Here is a 25,046-nt window from a genome sequence, read left to right as displayed (position 1 = left end):
CCATACATTGGGTAAAGGGAGTGTCCATCACAAGGTTTTACAATCACACGGTCACATATTAAAAGTGATATAGTTATTCTATAATTACCAGAGGTCAAAGCCACTGGATTATAGTTCAGCAATTTCAGATATTTCCTTCTGGCTATTCCAATGCACTAGAAACTAAAGAGAAACATCTATATAATGAATCAGCAGTCATAAACATTAGCTAAATCCTAATTTCTCAGTTACACCTCCTTCCTCTCATTTGATCATTCTCTCAATGTTCAGGGAAATCTGGGCAATGACCATTTTAACTTCTTCATGCTGGAAAGGGCTGTTGATCTTATGGGGTAGAGGAATGAAATTGGTGGATGTTCTTGAAGAGACTGGTACCTCTGGGTTCCAGGGCTTATCTGCAAGAGCTACAATCTAGAGGCCTTAAGTTTCTTAAAAAATAAACTTACTGGGTATTCTTCAGGGTTTTCAGGAGTACTGTTGGGTGGGGTTTGGCATATTAAGGCAGTTTGCAATATTTGGCTGAAGCTTGCAAAAGAGTAACCTCCAGAATGACCTCTTGACTCTATTTGAAATCTCTTAGTCACTGAAACTTTATTTTCTTTCATTTATTTTCCCACGTATGCTCAAGAAGGCATTCCCATGGTACCAGGACCCGGCTCATCCCTGGGAGTCATGTGCCATGTTGCCAGGGAGACTTACACCTCTGGGAGTTTTGTCCCACATAGCAGGGAGCATAGTAAATTTATTTGCAGAATTTGGCTTAGAGAGAGAGGCTGTATCTGAGCCACCAAAGAGGTTCTCTGGGGTGATTCTCAGGCATAATTTAAGTAGGCTTAACTTTGCCATTACAAAAATAAGTTTCATAAGGGCAGTCATGGGCTTGGCTTATTAAATTGAGAGGCCCTAATACGTGAGAGAATATCAGAAATTACCCAGGTGAGGAAGTTTAATAGTGCCACATTTTTTCTGCAGTCCTCAAGGGACTTTGCAAATACTTTTTTATTTTCCACCCAAGATAGTCTGGAATGTATCAAGGTATAACAATGAAATAACAAGATCTCATTTCTTATTCTAGATTCCATGTAATTAGGGTATTTACATAGCCAGGTTAAATTAGATAGTGTGCTTCAGAAAATTTAAGTTTTTGGACAAAATGAACATCTCTTCCTTAAGTGTCACACAGAAGTTGAAGTTTTAAAGTACAGATAATATCATTATTTACTCTGTATTCTGATTTACCTTATTCCTAACCAGTTCAACTTCATTTGTATCTCTAATTGAAGTCTGATCTCTTTTCCAACTTCTTTAGTCATTGCTGTGAAGAGTAATGCTGGTTTTCAGAGCTGTAGAACCCTAAACTCTCAGTCTCAGGAGTCACAGAGTTACCCAGAGGTCCAAGGAGCTACCAGAACTACACAAAGAGCACAGCATCTCAGAATTTAGAGGTAGCAGTTAAAATTCCTGAATAAATGTAACTACTGTAAGAACTTACAATCGAGGAACTTTTATAATGAGCGTTATAGAACATTCTGTGCTCTCTAATCATTAATTGCCCAATCTCTGCCCACTTTATATCTCCTGATAATCTGTGCTCTCAAATTTAATTCTCAGAGTTTGCTCATTATGGTTAGTTTATGCTGGTGAGACAGTACAATATTTGTCCTTGTGTTTCTGCTTATTTCATTCAACATAATGTCTTCAGGGCTCATTCATGCATGCCTCACGACTTCATTCCTTTTTGCAGCTGCACTGTATTCCATTTTATGTATATGCCACAGTTCGTCCTTTCATTTATCAGTCGATGAACCTTGGACCACCTCCATCCATTGGCAATCATGAATAATTACACCATAAACACCACTATGCAAATGTATATTTATGTCCCTGCTATCGGTTCTTTTGCGTGGAAATCTGGTAACTGGATTGCAGGGTCATATGTCAACTCTATTAGCCTCCTGTGGAACCACCATGTTGCCCTCCAGGGAGCTGTACCATTCTACTTCCCTACCAACAGTAAATATGTGTATCGTTCTCTTTACATCTATAGCACTTTTATCTTTTTCTTTTAATGTTTGATTATTTTGAATCTGCATATTTTGTTGAGCTATATTTACATAACGTATATTCTATCCAAAGTATATAATCAGTGTCTCACATGATTTCACTTGCAGAATCTGCAGATTTTATTGAGATATATTTGCATACCGTATATTGTATCCAAAGTATGTAATCAGTGTCTCACAATGGTTTCACTTGAAGAGTTGGGCTTAGAGAGAGTGAGGGCAATCTGAGCAACAAATGAGGTCCTCCAGCAGTGACTCTTAGGCATTCCTATAGGTAGGCTAAGCTTTTCTGCTATATATATATATATATATATATATATAAACTTCACTAGAGCAAGCCTCAGGATTGCTCTTGTGGCTTGGCCTAGATTTGGGTGTCCCTAATGTTTGGCACAGTATCTGGGGTTTCCCCGGTGGTAAGGTTTAACAGTTTCATAATTTTTCTCCCATCCCTCAAGGGACTTTGCCGATACTTTTTGATTATCTGCTTAATATACTTTGGGATGTTTCCAGGCATTACATTAACCTACACAGGATTAAAGGCTCTCATTCTTATTCTGGGCTCCCTGTGTTTGGATTATTTAAATAATAAGAAATTTAATTTAATTTAATATGATTGTATTGTATTTATTAACTGATCGTGTTTCTCTGTGACTGCACCAGAACAATATGCAGAAGTGAATTACAGGTTGAAATAGGTTTTAGGTGGTGATTTGTGTTGTTTGGTTGTATGAACTGTGGATCCTTGTCCTACAGCTATGTCTAAAAAAATGCAAGACCAGTAGACTAACATGGTTCTATTTGGAAAAATTTTAAGTTTCATTAATAATTGTGGATGTATCTCTGGCATGCCTATGCCCATCTTTTCTTTTTTGAAGAGCTCTTACATTTCTTTTCTCTTCTGCATAACTGACAGTTGTTGTTCTTGATGTCTTTTCTCTCTTCTTGTATGGTAATAGAATTTTAAACTGGGCATGTGGCCATCCAGAATGAAGATTATTATTTCTTAGCTTCTCCTGCTGTGAGGAGTCCCTGCAGTTTTGGCAGGAATGTTGACGAGATTTGTGTGTGGTAGCTTCCTTAAGAAGGAGAGTTATCTGTGTGTAGAAAGGGAGCGTCTATCTGCTGTACCCAGGCGTGTGTTTGTACACCCTGTGCTCTCTTTTTCTTCTTATTCCTTCCTTCTCCAAATCCTGTTCTTCACTGATTTCTTAACCACAATATTCGCTCCTCATAGGCTTATGTACTAGTTTTTGAGGTGAAGGTGAAAACTACCATTCATGTGAAAGGACTCTGGCATGGCTCCCAGAATTGAGGGAGACGAAGAGCTCATTAGCCACACCCCCTGAGTGTCTGCAACCAGACTCTACTACAGCTCTTTTCTCCATTTCTTAAGTTTAATTCACTTTTCCTCTCAGTTTCATTTTGTGCTACTGCAGACTGGCTTTCTCCGGAGAAGTAATGTCGCCACTTGGAGTACCAGACTAATCTCCTCAATAGCTTGAGACCTCACGGGGAAAACATCTGTGTCTTTTCTTCTGTTTTCATAATTTAGAGGGCAACTCAGGTTGACCAGGGATGGCATGCCTACCCCTGAACCTGTCCTGGACAGACTTGGATCATCTGCCCTTTGTTGTGGCCTCCTCATTGGGGGCTGTGGCTATTAAGCCAGGAGGAAGACACAAGGATTGACAGTGTCCACTAGAACAATTTGTTTTACATTAAGGTGGTTGCTATTTAGACAAAGCAGTGTCTATTGCAACTGATAAATCTTTCATAAATGACTTAATAGAACCATCTTGCACTTTCCTTTGACTGCGAGTTTGCTTCAATTTGGTTTCTGACTTCAAAGTTGTGAATTTTGGCAAGATGCAGCTCAGCTAGATCCTTTGTTTTGGAATTTTAATGAAATCTCATTCTGGCTATATTATCACACTATATAGGTTAATTATTAATAATGCTAAACAGATTTCCTTTGTCTTTGGTCATGCTAATTGTAATGCTCACATTGAAGCATACCATAATTATGAATTGTTTTAATATAGATATGAAGAAGTGTTTTGAATATTAGAGAATTGTGGCTGTTAACATTGTGAAAATATTACAGTACCATAAATTCTACTTAAAATTCTAAAGTGAGTACTTCCTTTAAGAAGTTAGAATTTGAATTATATGTTTGACATATAAAATTGAATCAGTAAAAATACCTTTGTTTTTGGTCATTGTTGTTCTTCGGTATGCTGAGTTACCAAAGCTTCCTGGAAATATTAACATCATGAAAGACCAGTTAATTGAAAGGTGTGATTGAATTCTGCTGAAGGGAAGGGTAGCTCTCCTCTGTGCACAGGGCATGGGTGTCAAGGCCTTGCAGGGGCTGGGTGAAAGCTAGTCATGATAGACTGTACTCTTTAGTGTACTTTCAAACAACACGGTAACATCTCAGAGCCTTCAGTGGTAGAAGTTTCTTCCTTGTAGAAGTACGACATTTATTAATCTGACTCCAGGCAAGAAATCTGTGAGGCTTAGAGGAAGAGTGCCTTCTTTCTCCAGAGCTCAAGCTTTATTTTGTTCTCTTAGAAACAAAGATGATAGGAAAATACGTTTGAGTCACCTAAATTGTTGTACACATTTCCTTGGTGTCATTTAGCCATATCACACCAGCAGAGAGGGAAGAGGAGTTTTAAGGAACAAAGAGGAGTATCTTTAAACGGCCAATGTCAGCTTTGAAAAAACTCTTCTCTGATCAGAACCTTTTCTAAGTGATGCTGGCTTGTAAATTTCAAATAGGCAAAAGGAATGAGGGCCAGAATGGCAAGTCTTGCTAATTTTTGTAGTACTAATTTTTCATTTTGGGGGGAGCCTCTGTATCAGGCATTTTGAATTATGCCTCTCCTGTTGTTTCATGGAGCTCATGTCGTACTGTGAGGATTGGAGATAGTGCAGTGTGCAGCTCTAGCGAGAACAGTTATTCTGTGGAAGCGCGCTTTTCCTTCAGCTCTGGAAAGTGCAATTCTGGGGTTGCTAGGTCTTGCCCTCCTTTCCAGCCTGAGTTTGGAGTGATGTGAATGTACATTTTCCTTTGTATCCTTGGGTGGCATGCAGTTAGGAATTTTCTTCCTAGAAGAAGGGAGACATCAGTGCATTCAATAATTAATGTTTGTTTACGGGTAACCGTTGTCACTGAATAAAAGTTCAAAAATGTCATATTATTTTCATTTGCAAGGTGGCACATCTGTTGTGGTGGTATAAATATCTGAAGTAATATGAAAGGCCAGGCCAAAAATAGGTTTCTGAGAAATCCTTGGCGTTTCTTGTTAACTGGTAATGTTACAGCTTTATCTCCTGATCTCGGCTGGAACTTTTCTTGTCTAGGTCCCTCTGGACATCCCCTTCTCTCCCGTGTGACTCTCCCCAAGGCCATATTCTGCTGTACAACTAAGTCTTGCTCAAAAGATTCTCTTCTCACAAATTCAGACATCTCCTATGTTAAAACTACTTACTGAGTGTCTAACGTAGCAACTTGTTTAGATGACTTCTTACATGCAAGTGTCATGATAAAGGGCCAGCACATAGTTTTCTTATGTTTTATCTTATGTGAAAATATATAGCAGATTAATGCCATCAAATGCTGATTTTATTATACCCTATTTTTTGCAGTCTGACTATTTCATTGACGTTAATTTTATTGCCAAAATTGTCTAACCAGTGAAAATGCAGCAATTTACTTGGCAATGCTTAATTTTATGAGTCTAAAATGAGAGCAGTAGCAATCATGTTTTATAAACGGGGCATTTTTTTCAGTAATTATAAGAAACCCTTTTGAATTCTTCGCTTAGATGAAACGGTCCAGGTGGGAAAGCTCCCCCTAGTGTTTGTTGGAGTAAATACAAAGGATATTGAACTAGACTTTAAAAAATATGAATGTTAAGCAAATAATAGGACCACTTTGGTGAATAGAGGGTGTCCTGTTGATCTCGCATTGAAAGCGCTTTGTGGTTGGGTAGAGGAATATGTTGTACTCCAAACCAGGTGTCTCATACTGCCAGAATAAATAAATACATAAAATTAGTTAATAAAACTTTTTAGGGTATTTCTCAGATGTCCATGTTATTCCATGTTATTACTGGAATCCATATTCCAGTAATATTACATAGATTATTATGATTATTATTAGAATAATCATAGATTATTATTATATAATAATATAATTGATATATAATATTATAATATAATAACATAATATAATTATTATTAGATATAATAATAATCATAGATTATTATTAGAATATTACATAGATTCCATGTTATTACTGTAATTATAAAATGGAAGACTAGCTGTCTTGTTTATGCATTTATCAGAAGTTTGATTTTCATGCTTTGTTGACTTTGTTTCTTATTTTCACCTTTTCAATCATAGTGAATTTTAAAAGACGTATGTGATGTCTCAGTACTTTATAATTAAGCCGTATGTTCAATTATGTTTTCTTACTGAACAATGTTTTATTGCCTAACTATGTAAATTTCTTTCTAAAATGTATTCCTTATGTAAGTACTGCTTATAATGGATTGCCCTCAGTCTTATTCTTGGCAGTGAAATTAGTTTACCTCCATGGTTTTATTTCTCTTCAAATTATTGGCTAATTTCTGAATTCTCCTAAGAAACTTCAAGTTCTCAAGATAAAACTTAGATTAAAATGCAGTACCTTCGCGTAGGGGTTGTACGAGTCCCATTTTGCCATCATGAGAGCACAGAAAGGGTAGCTGAGGGCTCTCCTCACAGTTTTGCCTGAAGTCAGCTTCAAATTAAATTAAATGTTCGATACTTTTTAGCTCTCTGTCCCCATCTGCACCTCAGCTGATGATTGTGCTTTTTCTTTTGCTGAGTAAATTAAAAAGATTAGAGTAGAAATTCTACAAGTTCCCATCACCTCTTCTATCTATCTGTGTCTTTATATTTTGCCTTTTCCCCAGTAGAGATGAATTGTTCATGCCTCTAGCTCAGTTCAGCCTTTTCCACTGTGCCCTAGATTCCATCCTGACTTGTCTACTTAAAAACATTACTCCAGAAATTTTACCTTCTTAATCTAGATCAATTTCCTCATTTACTCCTAGAGATTCTCTATTGGAAGTTGTCATCTGTTCCATCACTGAAGGAACCCTCTCTTGACTCACTTGTACCTCAACTGCTGCCCCTCATGGGATTGCCTGTATCTATTGTTTTAGAGCTCATCCTTGCAGTTCTCTTCATCCTACTCCAATAAGACTTTTGCCCTCAGCACTTCACTGAACTTTTTCTTGTCAAAGTCACCCATGATCTCATATTGATTTCTCTGTCTTTCTGGGAAACCTTTTTTACTTGGTTTCCACCATACTGTTCTCACCTAGTTTTACCCCAGCACTTGTTCTATTTTTCTTTGCTCATCTCTCTCCATCTCCCAAACTATAAGCATTGTATGCCTTGGGGTTTAGTCTCAGGAGGTATTTCTCCCGGTCTCTATCTCCTTCCATCTTTCTTCATTCAGCAGACAAAAGGATCTTTTCAAAACAGAACTTAGATCATGTCATTTCTCCACTCAGTACCCTCCCAGAAGCTTTTTTGTCTAAAGGAGAGTAAAAGTCGAAATCCTTTTAAGGCCCTGTATGACTTAAGATTCCCCCCTGCTCCTCCACAATTTCCTCTTCAGTAATCTCCTTCCACTCCTACTCACTCACTTGGCCCAGCCACACAGGCTCCTTGCGGTTCCTTGAACCTGCCAGGGAGATTTCTGCTTCAGGACCTTCATACTTCTTATTCTTTCTGCATGGAATGTTTCTTCCCCTGACATCAGGTCTTTACTTTAAATGCCATCTTATCAGTGAGGACTTCCCCTAAAATTGCAGCTACTGCCATTCCCTCCAGATTTTCTGTCCCCCTTCCCTATATTATTGTTCTCCTTGGCAGTATTTTACAATCTAAAATCCCTTATAGTTTGTATACCTTGTTTATTATTCCCCCCACCACACAACACAGACTACGATATAAATTCCATGCAGGCAGGAAGCTTCTCACTTCTCTCTCCTTACTTAGTGAGAATCAGACTTAGATTTTAAATAAGCAATAAACTAGTGAATGCTTTCACTGTCTTGTCACTGTGCCAGATGCATTTGTACATTTAATTTAATTTTCCCAGCTTCCCTCTGAGATTAGTATTGTGATTCCCATTTTGCAAACGAAAAACCTAAGACTGAGAGGGGTTTTGTGCCTTTTCTGTAGATAACAGTAGGGATTGCAGTGGGAACTTCTAGCTGCTTTTTGAATATGCCTTGCTATGGGCTGTTTCTCTTTTAAAACACTAGTTTTACTTCTGAAAGGGAATTTGAAAAGGACTGTCTTGCCTGCTTCTTTGCCATCTAACTTCTTAACCACCCATCCCATCTTCTGTCTTACTCCAGTTCTCTAGCACCAAACTCCATCACTTCTAAGGAGTTTCCACTCACTTACTCAAATTGTGTGATTCCCCAGCTTTTTTTCCTGTTACCCTCATATATTTAATATCTTGTCACTTTTGCAAATTTTTAGTGGCTATGGGGTGAGAAGACTTAAGGCCCATCTTCATGAAAGGAATTTAGTGTTATGAGTTATGAGACAGAATACTTGGTGAGAAAGCCTTCAGGAATTTATCTCTGGTCCTAGTGGTAATTCAGAAGCCATCAAGAAAGCAGGGGTTAGAGAAGAGCCGAAATATAAATGGCTCTGGAGCAGAGCAGCTGAGAGTATCTAAGAACTAAAAATGTCTAAAGCCTGGATTGGAGAGGAAACTGTCTTGGCTTATAGCCCAAGTTTCAAAACAAAACTACTTGTATGACCCTGGTTTAACTCAGAGATTTTTGCTTTCTTTGGCCCCAAATTGTCTGCGTTCTTGTAATCTCATTTTCTTTATTAGTTTAAAATTTAGATATAAGCAGTTTGTTTCTATGTCTGTAAAACAGGATAGTTGGGGCCAGCAATACCTAACGAGTCCCTTTATTTTTAAAATTCTGTGATTTAAAAATCACTGTCTCAGTTTATTCAAAATTTAGATGCAGTGAAAATTAGACTTCATTTGTTGTGGAATTAAATTAAATTAAAACCATAATTTAGATTTTAACCAAATACAGTTATCTCTCTGAAGTAGTTAAGGATAAAAGGAAAATGGTTATAATGTATCATCCCTTGTTGAGATTGTCAGACAGCCTCACTTTAAAAATAGCAAAGACTGGGTGGGCTTCCAAGGTAGCTGGGGCTGAAAATACCTCATGAGGCCTTGGGAGTGGTTGGTGTTTCCTTAATATGAGTGAGCTATTTCATGGCTCATATATATCTCTTGTTCATTTCCTTTGGTGTTTCCTTAATATGAGTGAGCTATTTCATGGCTCATATATATCTCTTGTTCATTTCCTTTCATTGAAGATGAGATTTTTAAAAAAACCAAAAAGAAATGATAACACTGAATGACCAAATCAGTGATTTACCAAAATGCTTTCATTACACGTTCAATATCTTCTGTATGTAAACTAAATTAATAGTTTCTTAGGCAAAACAGAATTAGAAAGAAAATCTACTTTTTTCTTAAAGGAGTATATTACTTCCAAGACAAATATGTACAAATATGTATCTATTTGGGTAAAAATTGTTAGTTGATTTTTCTAGGCAGGTTTTTTTCAGTTTATTTGTAATTGTTGCCTAATGTTTTCCTCAATTTTCCTTTTTTTATACTTGTACAAATCTTCCAGTGCCTACTATAATTATTACAAAATTAGTAATGAATCAAGTATTTGTAGCTCTTACCGATTGTGACAAAGAATTGCTCCAATTTTTTTTACTATGAATATGTTTTAAGAAGCTCATTCTTACATTCATATTTAGATCCCTTTTTAAAGTTTATTGAAATTCACCTGTTTATCCGTGAACTTTGTGTGGAAAAAAGACATTGTACTATAGATTACTCTTTTATCTTTATAGTGAATACTTCTCAGACATGTTCAGTTAAACAGCATAAGAAACACAATGATTATAAAAATTAAAATGTTTCTTTTATCAACATCTAAAACTTTTGCTTGTTAGTCCGGAACAATCCATGCATTTCCTGATTGCAGAGTCAGGAAATGCTTTGCTTTTGAAGCAATAACTGTTACTTGCTGGAAGTTTTGTAATTGGCTGCACAGTGATAACGTGAACTTAAGCAAATACAATGAAATTACTGCCAACTTACTTGGAAAGAGAACGTCTTCATAAATGCGGCAGAGGGCTAAGACTGAGAATTATATCAATTATTTGACATATACGATGCTCCTGAAGAACAGCTCTGATTTTGAACTGGTTTCTTGACCAAAAGGTACCTTTTCTTAGTGCATTTTACTATCCGGATTTTTCTCTGATGTTTTTCTGGCCTTTAAATATCAGTGTGTGGTAGTTTGGTAGTTGTGGAACTTGGTTGATTTTTTGTTTTTTAGTTAGATGAAATTAGATGAAATATGACTTTTAGAAGACCAATGGAATTTCTTGGACTACGATACCTAATAATGATAATTAATGAGAAACAACAAACAGCATGCCACTAAAGAATATAGTAATAATTTTTTTCCTCTAGATTAAGAAGATGCTTTAATGACTCACTCATGATACTTGAATCTAAATTATTTTATTGGGGTGTAACAACAAAATACTAGCTAAAGGTGGCACTGTGCTTTTTTCCAAATAACATGAGGCATTTGCAAAAACCCCATCATTCTTTTGTTTGTTGAACTGATTATTGTGAGTTGACAGAAATAATTTCAATGACTTAAGGTATTTCTGGTTTAATAATGTACATGATTTTCCATCTCCTTTAAATGTATGTCATCTTGCCCTGATATTGACATTGATGCAAAAATAAACTCACAGATATTTGGAACTTTGCTGAGACCTTTTTGACCATCTATCTAGTTCCTCCTTCGTTTTGTTGGTGAGGAAATCCTAGCTGTGGAGGTGAACTTGTCTTCCCAAAGATCCTGAGCAAATTACTGGGTGAGCTGGGAATGGATTATAAACCTGTCCATCCCTAGTTTAATGGAGTCTTTTTTAATAGTTGTTTTTGTTAAAGATTATGTGTTGCCACAGAATAAAGACCTCACCTTGAGTTGACTATTAATCCTGATCAGGCTCTGTGGCTTGTAGGCAGTTTTGAGCATTGATAGCTAGAGTGTGAATAGCAAGCAAGCATACCTCGCTATCTCAGTCATGGAGTACTTTTACTAGGGTCTTCGGTAGTTGTTCACTGTTATTTCTGTGCTTCTCTTTGCTGATGGCATTTAATCAGTTACCTCTGAGCATAGACCAATTTCCCAGAGGTCACAGGGAAGAGCACAAAATCACCCCAACTTACCGTTTCACCTAAAAGCTTACAGTGTAATGGTAAAACAAAAAGGTGCAATACGTACACGGAGGATTTAAATGGATTTTAAAATATTTGCAAATGTACATATAAATATATGTCAGTTAACACTGCTATAGGAGAATGCTATTATACCAAAATACTATATGTATGTATAAGTAGTAGTGAAATTATTGGAATTCCAAAATATTGGAATTATTGGAAGTTTAAATTACCTACTCAGTTTAGAATTCAATATATAAGCTTTGCTCATATAAATCAGGCCAATCTCTGAACTACTTTAGGTAGACCTTTATCTGCGGTCACTGGGAAAAGTCCTTTGAAACTATAGAATTCAGCCACTAATCAGTTCTTTACTTAAGAGCTCTCAATATAATGGTAGAGAAAAAAAGAGAAGTATAATATAGAGAACTTGACACAACTAAGTTTGAATTTCTTTTATTTCTAGTCTCAATTGTAGAATATAACTCAGATGCAGCACTAGAATCATTTAAATATTTGTAGCAAGATGAATATTCTATAGGGAGAAAAAATCCTACAAATAGTATTTCTTATTCTGCATGATACAGAAATACATTTGGAAATTCAGGAGCACTTGGTTTGCAAAATCAGATGGAAAAGTATTTAATAAAATACAGTTAGTGAGAAAGAAGTGATCATTCTATCTTAGATTTTGCCCAACACACTGGAATCATTTTATTTTTTGAGGGTGGAATGTCAGCTTTTGACTCTTGTCACATAGAGGCTAAGGTTTCTGATCAAGTATTAGTACAAAATACCCGACTTCTTCCTTTAGATATGTCATGTATTCAAGGTGAGTCATCTAAAACTATAGCATTTGTACTTTATTCTTTCACTGCAAATACTCAGATGGGCAAGCTGAAATCCTTGTGATTTAAACTATGAATTCTCTGTCAGTGTATCTCAAATTATGTGAAAGAGAAGAAATTCTGATTTCAGAATCTAAATTATTGGGGTGTAAAATTGGGGTACAGCATTAAATACTAGAAGATAATAGATAAAAAGATAAAAGATAAAAATCACCAAAAAATTGTTTTTGATTAACACCTATATTGAGAATATATTCTAATTATTCAAGGATCTGAGGATACAACAATGAAAAAATAAGAAATCTAGGAAATCACACCTTCCTAGAGGTTACATAATAAATTATGTAGAATGTTGTTAAAGGTGGTAAGTGCTATGGAGAAAAGTAAAGTCAGGAAAAATCCAGGGGAATGTGGAGCTGGGGGTGCTGCCTCACAGGTAATATCTGAGCATGGATTTAAGTGAGGTGAGGGAGTGAGCAATGCAGATGTCTAGGAAAGGGGCATGGAGTTCAGAGCCCTTGAGGGAGGTGGGCGTCTGGCACATTCAAGGAACAGCAAGGCCATTGTGGCTGGAGTGGAGAGAGAGGGAGCATGATTGTAAGGTTAGAGGTATTGAAGTGAGGATGAAAAGATTAAGTCCAGGGCCAATGTCTAAGAGTCACTTGGAGAATGCATAGCCATGGTGCAAAAAGAGTCTGCGTATATGTCATAGGAAGATGGTGAGGGCCCTGTAGGGCATTGTAAAACCTTTGTCTTTTACTCATGATGAAATGAGATGCTTATTGGATGGTGTGCAGGTGAGTTAACCATTTACTTTTTACGAGGTTAAAAGGATTTCATCTTTTGAGAATAGATTGAAGGGGGCAAGAGAAACCAGTTGGAAGGCTATTGCAGTAATCCAGGGGAGAAATGATGAATAGTATTCCATTGTATGGATGTACCATATTTTGTTTATCTGTTCACTTGTTAAGGGGATATTTGGATTGTTTCCAGTTTGGGGCTATTGTGATTAAAGCTGCTGTGAATACTCATGCCTTTGTGTGGACATATGTTCTCAGGTCTTTTAGATGAATACCTAGGAGCGGAGTGCCTGGGTCATGAGTTAGGTCTTGTGTTTGATTTCCTAAGAAACAAAGTAGTTCTGCCATTTTGTGTTTCTACCTACAATGTATGAGAGTTCTGTATATTGCTGGCATGTGGTCTTTTTTTTCACATAGTCTTTTTGATGTTGGCAATTTTAATAGACGTGTAATGGGATCCCATTGGAATTTTAATTTGTATTTTCCTGATGGCAAATGCTGATGATTAATTCATTCAGAAGTATCTTTTATCCTCATTGATGGAACAATCATTCCTTTCAGTTGTCTCATAAAAACTTCAAAAGTAAAAGGATGTATTATGATTTATTAAAGATGGGCAGTGGCCAGCCTTTTTATTTTGGGAAACTAATAAATTTAAAATAAGAAAGGAATCTACTGCTATCACTGAATTTCAGTTTAACCTTTAATAAATTATTTATGTCAGATAGTGTCATTTAAGTTTTATGCTTTATTTTGTGTAGCGTCTGACTATTAGTTTTTAAATGTTATCATTTAGGATGAGAATTCATTCTGTGTGATAATAGCAGGTCTAGGTAAACACAAATTATTTCTAAACATTCGGCTAAAATGAGGATTTTTATTTTTTTTTCAGGTTCCTGATGTTATCAGTAGCATAAGGCAGTTGTCTAAAGCTGCTATGAAAGAGGATGCCAAACCCTACAAAGACAATGAGGACGCCTTTTACAACTCTCAGAAGTTCGAAGTCTTGTATTGTGGAAAGGTAACTGTGACCCACAAGAAGGCCCCATCGAGCCTCATCGATGATTGCATTGAAAAGTTCAGCCTGCATGAGCAGCAGCGCCTAAAGATCCAGGGTGAGCAGGGCAGCGTGGGACCTAACCACGACCTGACGGTCTTCGAAGATGAGGGGCCCTTCTCATCTGGAGACAGCGTGTTGGAGGAAATGGGTGGTGTCACCAACACTCACTCTGGCCTACCAGCCGTGCCCAGCCAGTCTAGTCTGTCCATCTCTCGAGTTTGCTTCCCTGAGCGGATTTTGGAAGATCATGGTTTTGATGAACAGCAGGAGTTTAGGTCTCGATGCAGCAGTGTCACTGGAGTTATGCAAAGGAGAGTTCACGAGAGCAGCCAAAAAACACAGCCACGAAGGAGACACGCGAGTGCACCCAGTCACGTACAGCCCTCAGACTCAGAGAAGAACAGAACAATGCTCTTTCAGGTACTTGCCCTGGCAGGCCGTTATCTGGGCATTTCATCATAAATGGCTAGACAGGAGCAGCTGGCTGTCTGCTCCTCCCAGTTCCTCATTTTGCTTACCCCCTGTGGCCACCTCTAGATAAGTAATAATCCAATTTTTACTCCTTTCACTCTCAGAGGGTGTTGGCAGGTGGAGAAAGAGAGCAAAGGAAAGTAGAGAAGGGATTTGAGTTAGACGTGGACTGTAAGAAATAAGGGACCAGGGAAGGGAGAGGAGGGTAAAGAAGCAATTAAAGGAGCATCATGGAATGATGGTGGAAAAATTAAGAATAGATGATGACTCTTAGTATCACTAGTATTTTGCCTTATTTTGATTCGTAAATAAATGCGATATTTTTCTAACAGCGGAAAGCCAATCTTACAGGGCATTTAAAAATGATAATCTGGAAGTGTATGATTAGGTATAGAGAAAGAGGGGTTTTCTAGAGAACAACAAAGAAAAGTCCAGACACTCATAGGTGTATTTTCCCTCTTTTTTTTGATTATCAGGCTTACCCTTTTTTCTTAGCTAGCCATAGTCCTTGCTGTTAATTTTTCTGAAAGATTGTTTACTTTTTTAGAAATTTAACTTAGTGCCATTACTTGTATGTATTTGGTTGGCCATTTGGGACAAGTATGATTATAAATGAATAATTAGCAATTTTGGAAATCATGTAGTGAGAAAGGGTTGCATCTTATTTAAAGGATGTCTTTTCTAATCTGGAAAAAATTGGTTTCTTCTGTTTTATAAATTAAGATTAATTTAATTTTCATTACTGTTAGATGTAAGGGAAGAAATGTTCTGAGGCATTCGATATTTGCAGTTGAAATATTGGTCAGATTGGATGTTGGTGCATCTGTGAATAGATATATCTGAGATACAACATTTGAGTCTATATTATTAGTTGAATATTTAAGTGTAAAGTCAAATGTTAGACCTTTATGAATTGAAATTAATTGGAGTGTTTTTATTTTTAAGGTTGGACGATTTGAGATTAACCTTATCAGTCCAGACACTAAATCAGTTGTCCTTGAAAAGAATTTTAAAGATATCTCCTCTTGTTCTCAGGTATGTATGGAACATATAATATTTGAATAAACTAACTAAATATTTTTTGTAAATTAGCCACGAAAGAGCTGGGTTAAAACCTCTGCAAATTTAAATTTGTTTTTCTTAAAGAGATTTTGTTGTAAACTCAGAGAGCTCATGTTTTTGTGTCTGTTGTCAGTATTTTAGAAATTTACAGCTGCTAAAACAAGTGCCATACAGTGGGTTAGCTTAATAACAGGAACTAATTGGCTCAGGATTTCAGAGGCTAGAAAGCTGGCTTCCTCCCAGAGTTGGTATCTTCTGGGTAATGGCAGTCTTTAAGGTTCCTTGACTTTTCCATCACATGATGATGCATATAGTAGCGTCTTTTCATTTCTCTTCCTGGTTCTGTTGATTTCTAGTTTCTGGCTGTCCCCGGTGGCATCTCTTTCCAATTTCCTTTACTTATAAGAACTTCAGCCATATTGCAGTAACCCCACCTCTCACCCCCACATCAGTGTGGGCACACCTTACTTAACTGAGAACATCTTCAAAGGCCCTATTTACACATGGGTTCACATCCAGGGGACCGGGGTTGGAGACCTGATTATGACTTTTGTGGGGGGCGTGATTCAATCCCCAATAGCCATTAACAAAAATCCTGTTCAGGCCCAGATTTTATCATCATTTCATCAGCTCTTTCTCTTTGTAGCATCACATCATCAAGTTTCTACCACTGATAGAATTTTTGTGGTGGTGAGTTCTTCTGAAAATACTTTCAGTTAGTTTTTCACAGAATCTTGGGCAGTGGAACTTGTGGAAATAACTGAGCCATGTTTACTCATTATACCACAGTAGGTGGTAAAAGGAAAGCTAATGTTTTCGATTTATATTAATATAAATGTTAAGTTTTAGAAAGAATGTTTTGCAGCACCTACTTTTTTCAGTATGTTTTTGTTCTTTTATTTATTTTTAATTCAAAAACAGTGTAATCAAATGTTTTTGTATAATTGCTTCAGAAAATGTGTATGAAATTATAATGTTAGGCATAAACTAGTACCCTAAGGACCATAGTAATAATTTAGAAAATTGATAAAAAGTTAAAACTATATAAATATATCCTAAATATATAAAGAATTTTTGAAGAGAAAGAAGTATTTAAATCTGAATATGGGAAGGTTAAAAAATACAATACCGGGCGGGCCACGGTGGCTCAGCAGGTAAGAGAGCTTGCCTGCCATGCCCGAGGACCCGGGTTCGATTCCTGGTGCCTGCCCATGTTAAAAAAAAAAAAAGAAAGAAAATACAATACCTTTGAAGAGAGTTTTTGAATTTTGAAGAGTTGATTTCTTTCCTTACAGAGACTGAGATATACCCTTAAGGAGCTGAATCTTGCCAAAGCCTCTTCCTGTTTTTAATGTTAAAAAAAACGACTGCCTGTTATTTTTTCTCTTTCTTTCTCTCTCTTTTTTAATTCTGGAGTTAGTGTTACCATGGTATGGTATTCAGACATTCTTTTCCTTGAAAATGACTAGAGAGGGTTTTTGTGTATCTTTTAAATGGTTTGCCTCAGCCTTAGCTAATCCAATTTCACTTTTAATATTTTAATATTTAATATTTTGTTTTAATTTTTTTTCTGTTATATGGTGACATGAAATTGTGTTGTGTACATAAAAATATTTATTTTGCTTTGCTAACACTGCCCGTATGTAAAAATACTTGAAATGGGTTGTTTTTTTCAAAGGAGATTTATTAGGTTACAAATTTAAAGTTCAAAGGCCACGAAAATGTCCAAATTGAGGGATCCAGAGAAAGATGCCTAGAAGAAAGACCAGTGACACACAGGTTCTCCTGTTAGTTGGGAAGGCATATGGCAGTGTCTGCTGGCCCTGCTCTCAATAATGTCTGTGGGCTTCTGTGTGTCCTTGCTTGTTCCTTCCTGTCTCTGGGTATTTCTGTCTCTGAGCCTCCTCCAAAATGTCTCTGCCTTTTATTCTCTCATCAAAGTCTCCAGCAAAGGCGTTAAGACCCCCTTGAATTCAGTGGGTCCCATCTCTGTGGAAACAGCCTAATCAAAGGGTTCCACCCAGAAATAGGTCTGCACCCATAACAGTAGATTAGAACAACACGGCTCTTCTGGGGGGACATGACAGCTTCAAACCAGCACAGTGTTCTACTCTAATAGCTGTAGAGAGTGTCGGCAGCTGAATAGAGGAGGAATACACTGCACATTTTGAAAGGAGAGGAAATATCTTCATATTTAAAAAAAGCAGAAATCTGGTAGAAAGAGTATTCATTTTAATTGAAAAAAATGTTTATTGAGGATTCTTGTGAATTACTTATTTACTGTTGGTCCCTGTAAGATTGTAAGCTCTGTGAGGACAGAGACTGTGGTGTCTTATTCTTCCGCGCTTCAGAATAAAATGTGTTAAGATATAGCTTAGCTCATAAGTGTTTGAGTAAATGTTGAATGAATGAACAATTTCTCCATATTGGGCCCTGTGCCAGGTACTAGGGAAAGATTAGTGTATAAATCAAATGTAATTTCTTCCCCAAGAATGCTGTCATTCTCAAAGGTTGTAATTTCTACTCCTATAACCCCTGGTCCACCACCAAGTAAGAAAACTAGCAATGCTTGCTGAACATCCAAGGAAGGAAGGAAGGGAGGGAGGGAGGGAGAGAATCAACCAATATAAAAATTGAGTTTGCAAACATGATTTTTGTTTTTGCATTTTTTTTTTTTTTTGAAGACAAGCTATGTATTCTGGTATTCTGATTCAGAAAAAAACTAAACAAAAGCATGAGGGAAATTTGTGGAAAACATCCGCCCCCCAAAATAAGTGTTTTTTCTTAAATAAACATGATTATTTTCTTGAAAATTCTTCCATCAAAACCAGGACAGAGGTAAATTTCCGTTGATTCAAGTCCAAATTACCATTAATTCAAAAGTAATGTTTGGCATTTCCGAAGCCATTATGTAAGAATTTATTGCTACCATGGGTCCAAGAGAAAACCTGGCCCTTTTTTTTTTTTCCAACTTTTTTTTTATTATATAGTATGACATATATGCAAAGCGAAGAAATAAAAAAGCACTCTTCAACAAGTAGTTACAGGACAGATCCCAGGATTTGTCATGGGCTACCGTACGATCCTCTCATATTCTTTCTTCTAGCTGCTCCAGAATATAGGAGGCTACAATCGACTTTTTTTCCTTTTTTGTGAAAAATAACATATATGCAAAACAAGATACAAATTTCAAAGCACAGCACCACAGTTAGTTGTAGAGCATATTTTAGACTTTGACATAGATTACAATTTCCTAATTTTAGGTTTTTACTTCTAGCTGCTCTAAAATACTGGAGACTAAAAGAGAGATCAATTTAATGATTCAGCAATCACATTCATTTGTTAAAGCCTACCTTCTGGGTATAATTCCACCATCATCTTTGATCTTTCCATTCCTCTCTTTAGGGGTGTTTGAGCTATGGCCATTCTAACTTTCTCATATTGGAAGACTTTGATCAAAGTAACTACCCACTCAGTTGTCACTCACTTCTCACTGAGTGATCCCCTCCTCTTATTACTTCTTCCCACAGGTTTGAACTGATAAATGGCCCCATCCAAGAATAGGCTTGCTGTTTAACATAAGCACACTTACAAAGGTTTTTTCCTTCAAAAGCTGTAAAACTGTTCTCCTGGCAAGCAGGGGGAATGTTTCTTTACTGAACACATTGCTGCTTTCTGAAGGTTTGCTGAGCTAATGAGGGCCCGTGAATTTTTCCCTTTAGTACTAAGCTAGTGGAAGACAATCTTCAGTAACTAATGAGGTGGACCAGATCAAGGTAACTTTTACCTTATGAGTTGCAACCCTGCTCATCCTCATTGACATTTTCTTTGTTTTTACCAAAGTTGATGTCCTTTTTCTATATCCATTAGATGGATTGAGTTTATTTATAACAAGAATAATAGTTATCATTTATCAAATATTCTAGGAACTTTTCTAGGTATTTCTTGTTTCTAAACCTGAAAAAATTTCAGACAACAGATATCATTACTTTTTTTTTTAACAGTTTTTATTGTGAAATATAACATATATACAGAAAAAAGGAAGAAAAAGCAGTAATTTTTGAAGTACATGTATTATAACAAGTAGTTACAGAACAGATTTCAAAATTTGTTATGGGTTACTGTTCTGCTATTTCATATTTTTCCTTCTAGTTGCTCCAAAACACTGGAGGCTACAAGAAGTATCAATATAGTGATTCAACAGTCATAGTCATTTGTCTTACCTTTTCTGTTATTACTCCTCCTTCTCCTTTGATCCTATAGATTCCAATCTATAGGAATTTTGGGGGAATGCCCATTCTAACTTTTGCATGTTGAGAAGAGGTATAGACAATTAAGGAAGGGGGATGTAATTCGTTGATAATCTTGGAGAGGCTGACCTCTCTGGGTTTCAGGATTTATCTGACCTGGGAACACTTTGAGTTTATAGGTTTTGAGAAAGTAAAGTTACTACATGAAACTTTTTCTTAAGAGTTAACAGGAATGATGTTGGTTGGTGTTTGGTAAACCTAGGCAATTAGAAATATCTAGTTGAAGCTTGCATAAAGGTATCCTCCAAATAGCCTCTCGACTCTATTTGAACTCGCTTAGTCACTGATGACATATTTTGTTGCACTTCTTCCCCCTTTTGGTTAAGAAAGTGTTGTCAATCCCCTGGTACCAGGACTAGACTCATCCTAGGGAGTCGTGTCCAATGTTGTTAGGGAGATTTTAACCCCCGAATGTCTTGTTCCACACAGAGGGGAGGATACTGATTTTCCTTGCAGAGTTAGGCTTAGAGAGAGACAGAAAGAGAGACCACATCTGAGCAGTAAAAGAGGTTTCCTGGAAGTGAGTCTTAGGCTTCATTATATGTAGTCTTAACTCCTCCACTACATAAACAAGTTTCACAAGGGCTTAACCTAAAAAAAGATTTTGTTGGGAGTCCCCAATGTTTGAGAGGCGGGTACTAGGAATTTCCCTGATGGGAAAGTTTAATAGTTCCATATTTTTTTTCCTTTGGTCCCTCAGAGGATTCTACCAATACTTTTTAATTATCAGCCCACCATGGTCTGGGATGTATTATATCAACCCATACAGAATTACATGGCCCTGTTTCCGTTCAGGGTTCCATGTGTTTGGGTTGTTTAAATGACCTATCCAGACAGGTTGATTTAGATTGTTTGTTATAGAAAATTCAGGTTCTAGCTACAATAAACCACTCTGCCTTTGGTCTGTTACAGTAGGTGAAGGTCTAGAGTACATACACTATCATCTTTTACCCCCGTATTCTAATTTACCTTAGTTCCAGCCAGATTTTCTTTGTTTTTATCTCTAATTGAGGTCTAATCTCTTTTTCCGTTACTTTAACTATTATGTAGCAATGCTGGCTTTCAGAGTCGCAAAACTCAGCTCTGAGACTTAGGTGTTACAGAGGTACTCAAAGTTTCTGGGAGATACGAGCTTATATACATATGGCTTAGTGTCTTAGAGTGTAGAAAAATACAACATCAAACTAACTGTGGCTGCTATAGGGCAACTAAATATTTAGTTTTCTGAGGAATCACCAAACTGTTTTCCACAGCAGCCATACCCTTATACATTCTCACCATCAGTGAGTAAGTGTTCCAATTACTACACATCCTCTCTAACATTGATAGTTTTGTTTGTTTAATAGCAGCCATTCTTAAAGGTGTGAGATGATATCTCATTGTAGTCTTGATCTGCATTTCCCTTATAGCTAATGAAGATGAGCATCTTTTCATGTGCTTTTTAGCTATTTGCATTTTCTCTTTGGAAAAGTGTCTATTCATGTCTTTTGCCCATTTTATAATTGAGTAGTTTGTTCTTTTGTTTTTGAGTTGTATAATTTCTTTATGTACTCAGGATATTCAACTTTTATCTGATATGTGATTTCCAAATATTTTCTCCCATTGAGTTAGTTACCGCTTCCCCTTTTTGACAAAGTCCTTTGAGAAACAGAAGCTTTTGATTTTAAGGAGTTCCATTTGTCTGTTTTTTCTTTAATTGTTCGTGCTTTGGGTATAAAGTTTAAGAAGCTACCTCCTATTACTAGGTCTTGAAGCTGCTTCCCTATATTTTCTTCTAGTAGTTTTATGGTACTGGCTCTTATATATTTAGTTCTTTGATCCATTTGAATTAATTGTTGTATAAGGTGTAAAGTAGTGGTCTTCTTTTATTCTTTTGGCTATTGATATCCAGTTCTTTCATGCCGAGTTTTTGAAAAGTCTCTTCTGTCCCAGTTCAATGGATTTGGGGATCTTGTTGAAGATTAGTTGACCATAGAGTTGGTGGTCTATCTCAGCACTCTTGATTCTATTCCGTTGTTCAATAATTCTATCTTTGTGCCAGTATGATGCTGTTTTGACCACTGTGGCTTTCTAATAAGCTCAGTGTCAGAAAGTGTTAGTCCTCCCACTTCACTCTTCTTTTTTAGAATATTTTTAGTTATTCAAAGTTCCTTTCCCTTCCAAATAATTTGATAACCAGCTTTTCCAAGTCTTCAAAGTAGGTTTTTGGAATTTTGATTGGTATTGCATTGAATCTGTAGTTCAGTTTGGGAAGGGTTGACATCTTAATGACATTCAACCTTCCTATCCATAAACATGGAATGCCCTTCCATCTATTTAGGTCAATTTTTAATTTCTTTTAGCAGTATTTGGTTGTTTTCTGTGTATAAGTCCTTGATATCCCTGGTTAAGCTTATTCCTAGAAACTTGATTCTTTTGCTATTTTGAATGGATTTTTTTTCCCTTAATTGTCTTCTCAGGTAATTACTTGTGTATAAAAAACTTTACTAATTTTTGTGTATTAATCTTGTACCACTTTGCTGAATTTGCTTATTAGCTCATGTAGCTTTGTCATAGATTTCTCGTGGGTTTCCAAGTACAGGATCATGCTCTCTACAAATAATGAAAGTTTTACTTTTTCCTTTCCAATTTGGATGCCTTTTATTTCCTTCTCCTACTTAATCATTCTAGCTAAGACTTCTAATTCAGTATTAAATAGTAGTGGTGATGGTGGGTATCTTTGTCTCATTCCTAATCTTAGGGGGAATACTTTCAATCTCTCATCGTTAAGTATGATGCTGGCTTTAGGTTTATCATACACGCGCCTTATGATATTGAGGAAGTTTCCTTCTACTCCTACCTTTTGAAGTGTTTTTTATCAGGAAAGGATGCTGACTTTTGTCAAATGCTTTTTTAGCATCAGTCAATATGATCATGTGATTATTTCCCTTTTGATTTGATACAATGTGCTATATTACATTGATGGATTTTCTTGTGTTGAACCACCCTTGCGTTCCTGGTATGAACCCCTACTTGGTAGTGATGTATAATTCTTTTGATAAGTTATTGGATTCGATTCACTAATATTTTGTTGAGAATTTTTGTATCTATGTTCATTAGGGACATTGGTCTGTAGTTTTCCTTTCTTGTAGCATCTTTATTCTGTTTTGGTGTCAGAATGATTTTAGCTTTATAAAATGAGTTAGGTAGCATTCCTTTCCTCAATTTTTCCAAAGTTTTTTGGAAAACTTTGAGTAGGATTAGTGTTAGCTGTTTTTGGAATGTTTGATAAAATTCCCATGAAGCCATTTGGTCCTGGGTTTTTCTTTATAGGAGGATTTTTGTAGGAATCTTTCTTTGTAGGAAGATTTTTTTGGTCATTGATTTTTTTTAATTGAGAAAAATAGTATATATTAAAAAAAGGCAGTAAATTGCAAAGCTCACTACAGCTCACCACTTAGTTATTGAGCAGATTTCAGAGTTTGGTATGGGTTACAGTTCCACAATTTTAGGTTTTCCCTTCTGGCTGCTCTAAGACACTGGAGACTAAAAGAAATATCAATATAATGATTCAGGAGTCATGCTTATTTGTTAAATCCTATGTTCTCTTTTGTAATGCCACCTCCTTTGGTCTTTTTTAAAATTATTTTTTATTGATAAATATTACATATTCACATACCGTATAATCATCCAAAGTGTATAATCAGTTGTTCACAATATTGTCATATGGGGCTGTGCATTTATAATCACAGTTGACTTTTTTTTTCTTTTTCTTTATGAGAAACAACATATATACAAAAAAGCAATAGATTTCAAAGGATACACAGCAATTACTTGTGGAACAATGGGTAACAATTTCACAATTTTAGGTTTTTACTCCTAGCCGCTCTAAGATACCAGAGGCTATAATGATTCAGAGATCATATTCATTTGTTAAACCCTACCTTGTGTGTATAACTCCAACATTACCTTTGATCTTTCTCCCACTCTTTAGGGGTATTTGGGCTGTGCACATTCTAACATTTTCATTTTGGAAGGGGCTGTCAATAATACGGGATAGGGGGATGGAATCAATTACAAATAAAGGCCCGGGGACCCATCTGGAGGTTGTAGGTTTCTGGAAAGTTACCCTAGTGCATAGAGCCTTTGTAGAATCTTATATAATGGCTGTGGGAGGATTTTTATGACTAATTGAATTTCTTTACTTGTAATTAGTTCATTGAAATCTGTTTCTTCTCAAGTGAGTATAGTTAGTTTATGTATTTCTAGGAATTTGACCATTTCATCTATCTAGTTTGTTGGTGTATAGTTGTTCATATTATCCTCTTATGATTTTTAAAATTTCTTCAGGATCCATAGTAACAGGCCCCCTCTCATTTCTGATTTTGTTTATTTGCATCCTCTCTCTTTTTTTTATCAGCCTAGCTAGGGATCCATCAATTTTGCTTATTTTCTCAAAGAACCAACTTTTGATTTTGTTGATTCTTTTTGTTGTTGTTGTTCTCCAGTTCATTTATTTCTGCTTTAATCTTTGTTATTTCTCTTTTTCTATTTGCTTTGGGGTTAGTTTGCTGTTCTTTGTCTAGTTCCTCTAGACAGTTAAATCCTAAATTTTTGCTCACTCTTGCATTTTAATATAGGCATTTAGAGCAATAAATTTCCCTCTCAGTATTGCCTTTGCCACATCCATATGTTCCGATATGTTTTATTCTCATTTTCATTTGTCTCCAGATATTTACCAGTTTCTCTAACAATTTCTTCATTGACCCATTGATCATTTAAGAGTATGTTGTTTAATCTCCATATATTTGTAGAAGTTCTAGTTCTTTTGTGGTTATTAATTTCCAGCCTCATTCCATTGTAGTCAGAGGAATTGCTTTTGATAATTTCTATCTTATTAAATTTATAAAGACTTGTTTTGTGTCCCAGCATATAGTCTATCCTGGAGAATATTCCATGGGCACTAGAGAAGAATGTATATCCTGGTGTTTTGGGGTGTAATGATCTATATATGTGTGTTAGGTCTAATTCTTATTAAGTTATTTATTTCCTTGTTGTTCCTCTGTCTGGTTGTTCTAT

At 36.2% G+C, this 25,046-nt stretch overlaps 1 protein-coding gene across 4 annotated transcripts in view; it reads left to right on the top strand.

Annotated features, from left to right (window-relative positions):
* TBC1D4 (TBC1 domain family member 4) overlaps positions 1-25,046 on the top strand; it is a 245,825-nt gene that overhangs the window by 127,570 nt on the left and 93,209 nt on the right. For all 4 annotated transcript variants that reach the window (XM_077158430.1, XM_077158431.1, XM_077158432.1 and 1 more), the window contains exons 2-3: positions 13,978-14,565; positions 15,562-15,651. In XM_077158430.1, coding sequence (XP_077014545.1) covers positions 13,978-14,565; positions 15,562-15,651 — 678 coding nt within the window. The remainder of the gene's footprint in view (positions 1-13,977; positions 14,566-15,561; positions 15,652-25,046) is intronic.

The sequence above is a fragment of the Tamandua tetradactyla genome, chromosome 4, assembly GCF_023851605.1.
Source record: "Tamandua tetradactyla isolate mTamTet1 chromosome 4, mTamTet1.pri, whole genome shotgun sequence".
NCBI lineage: Eukaryota > Metazoa > Chordata > Mammalia > Pilosa > Myrmecophagidae > Tamandua > Tamandua tetradactyla.
The sequence above is the reverse complement of the archived record's forward strand: the minus strand, read 5'-3'. Positions and strand labels throughout refer to the sequence as shown.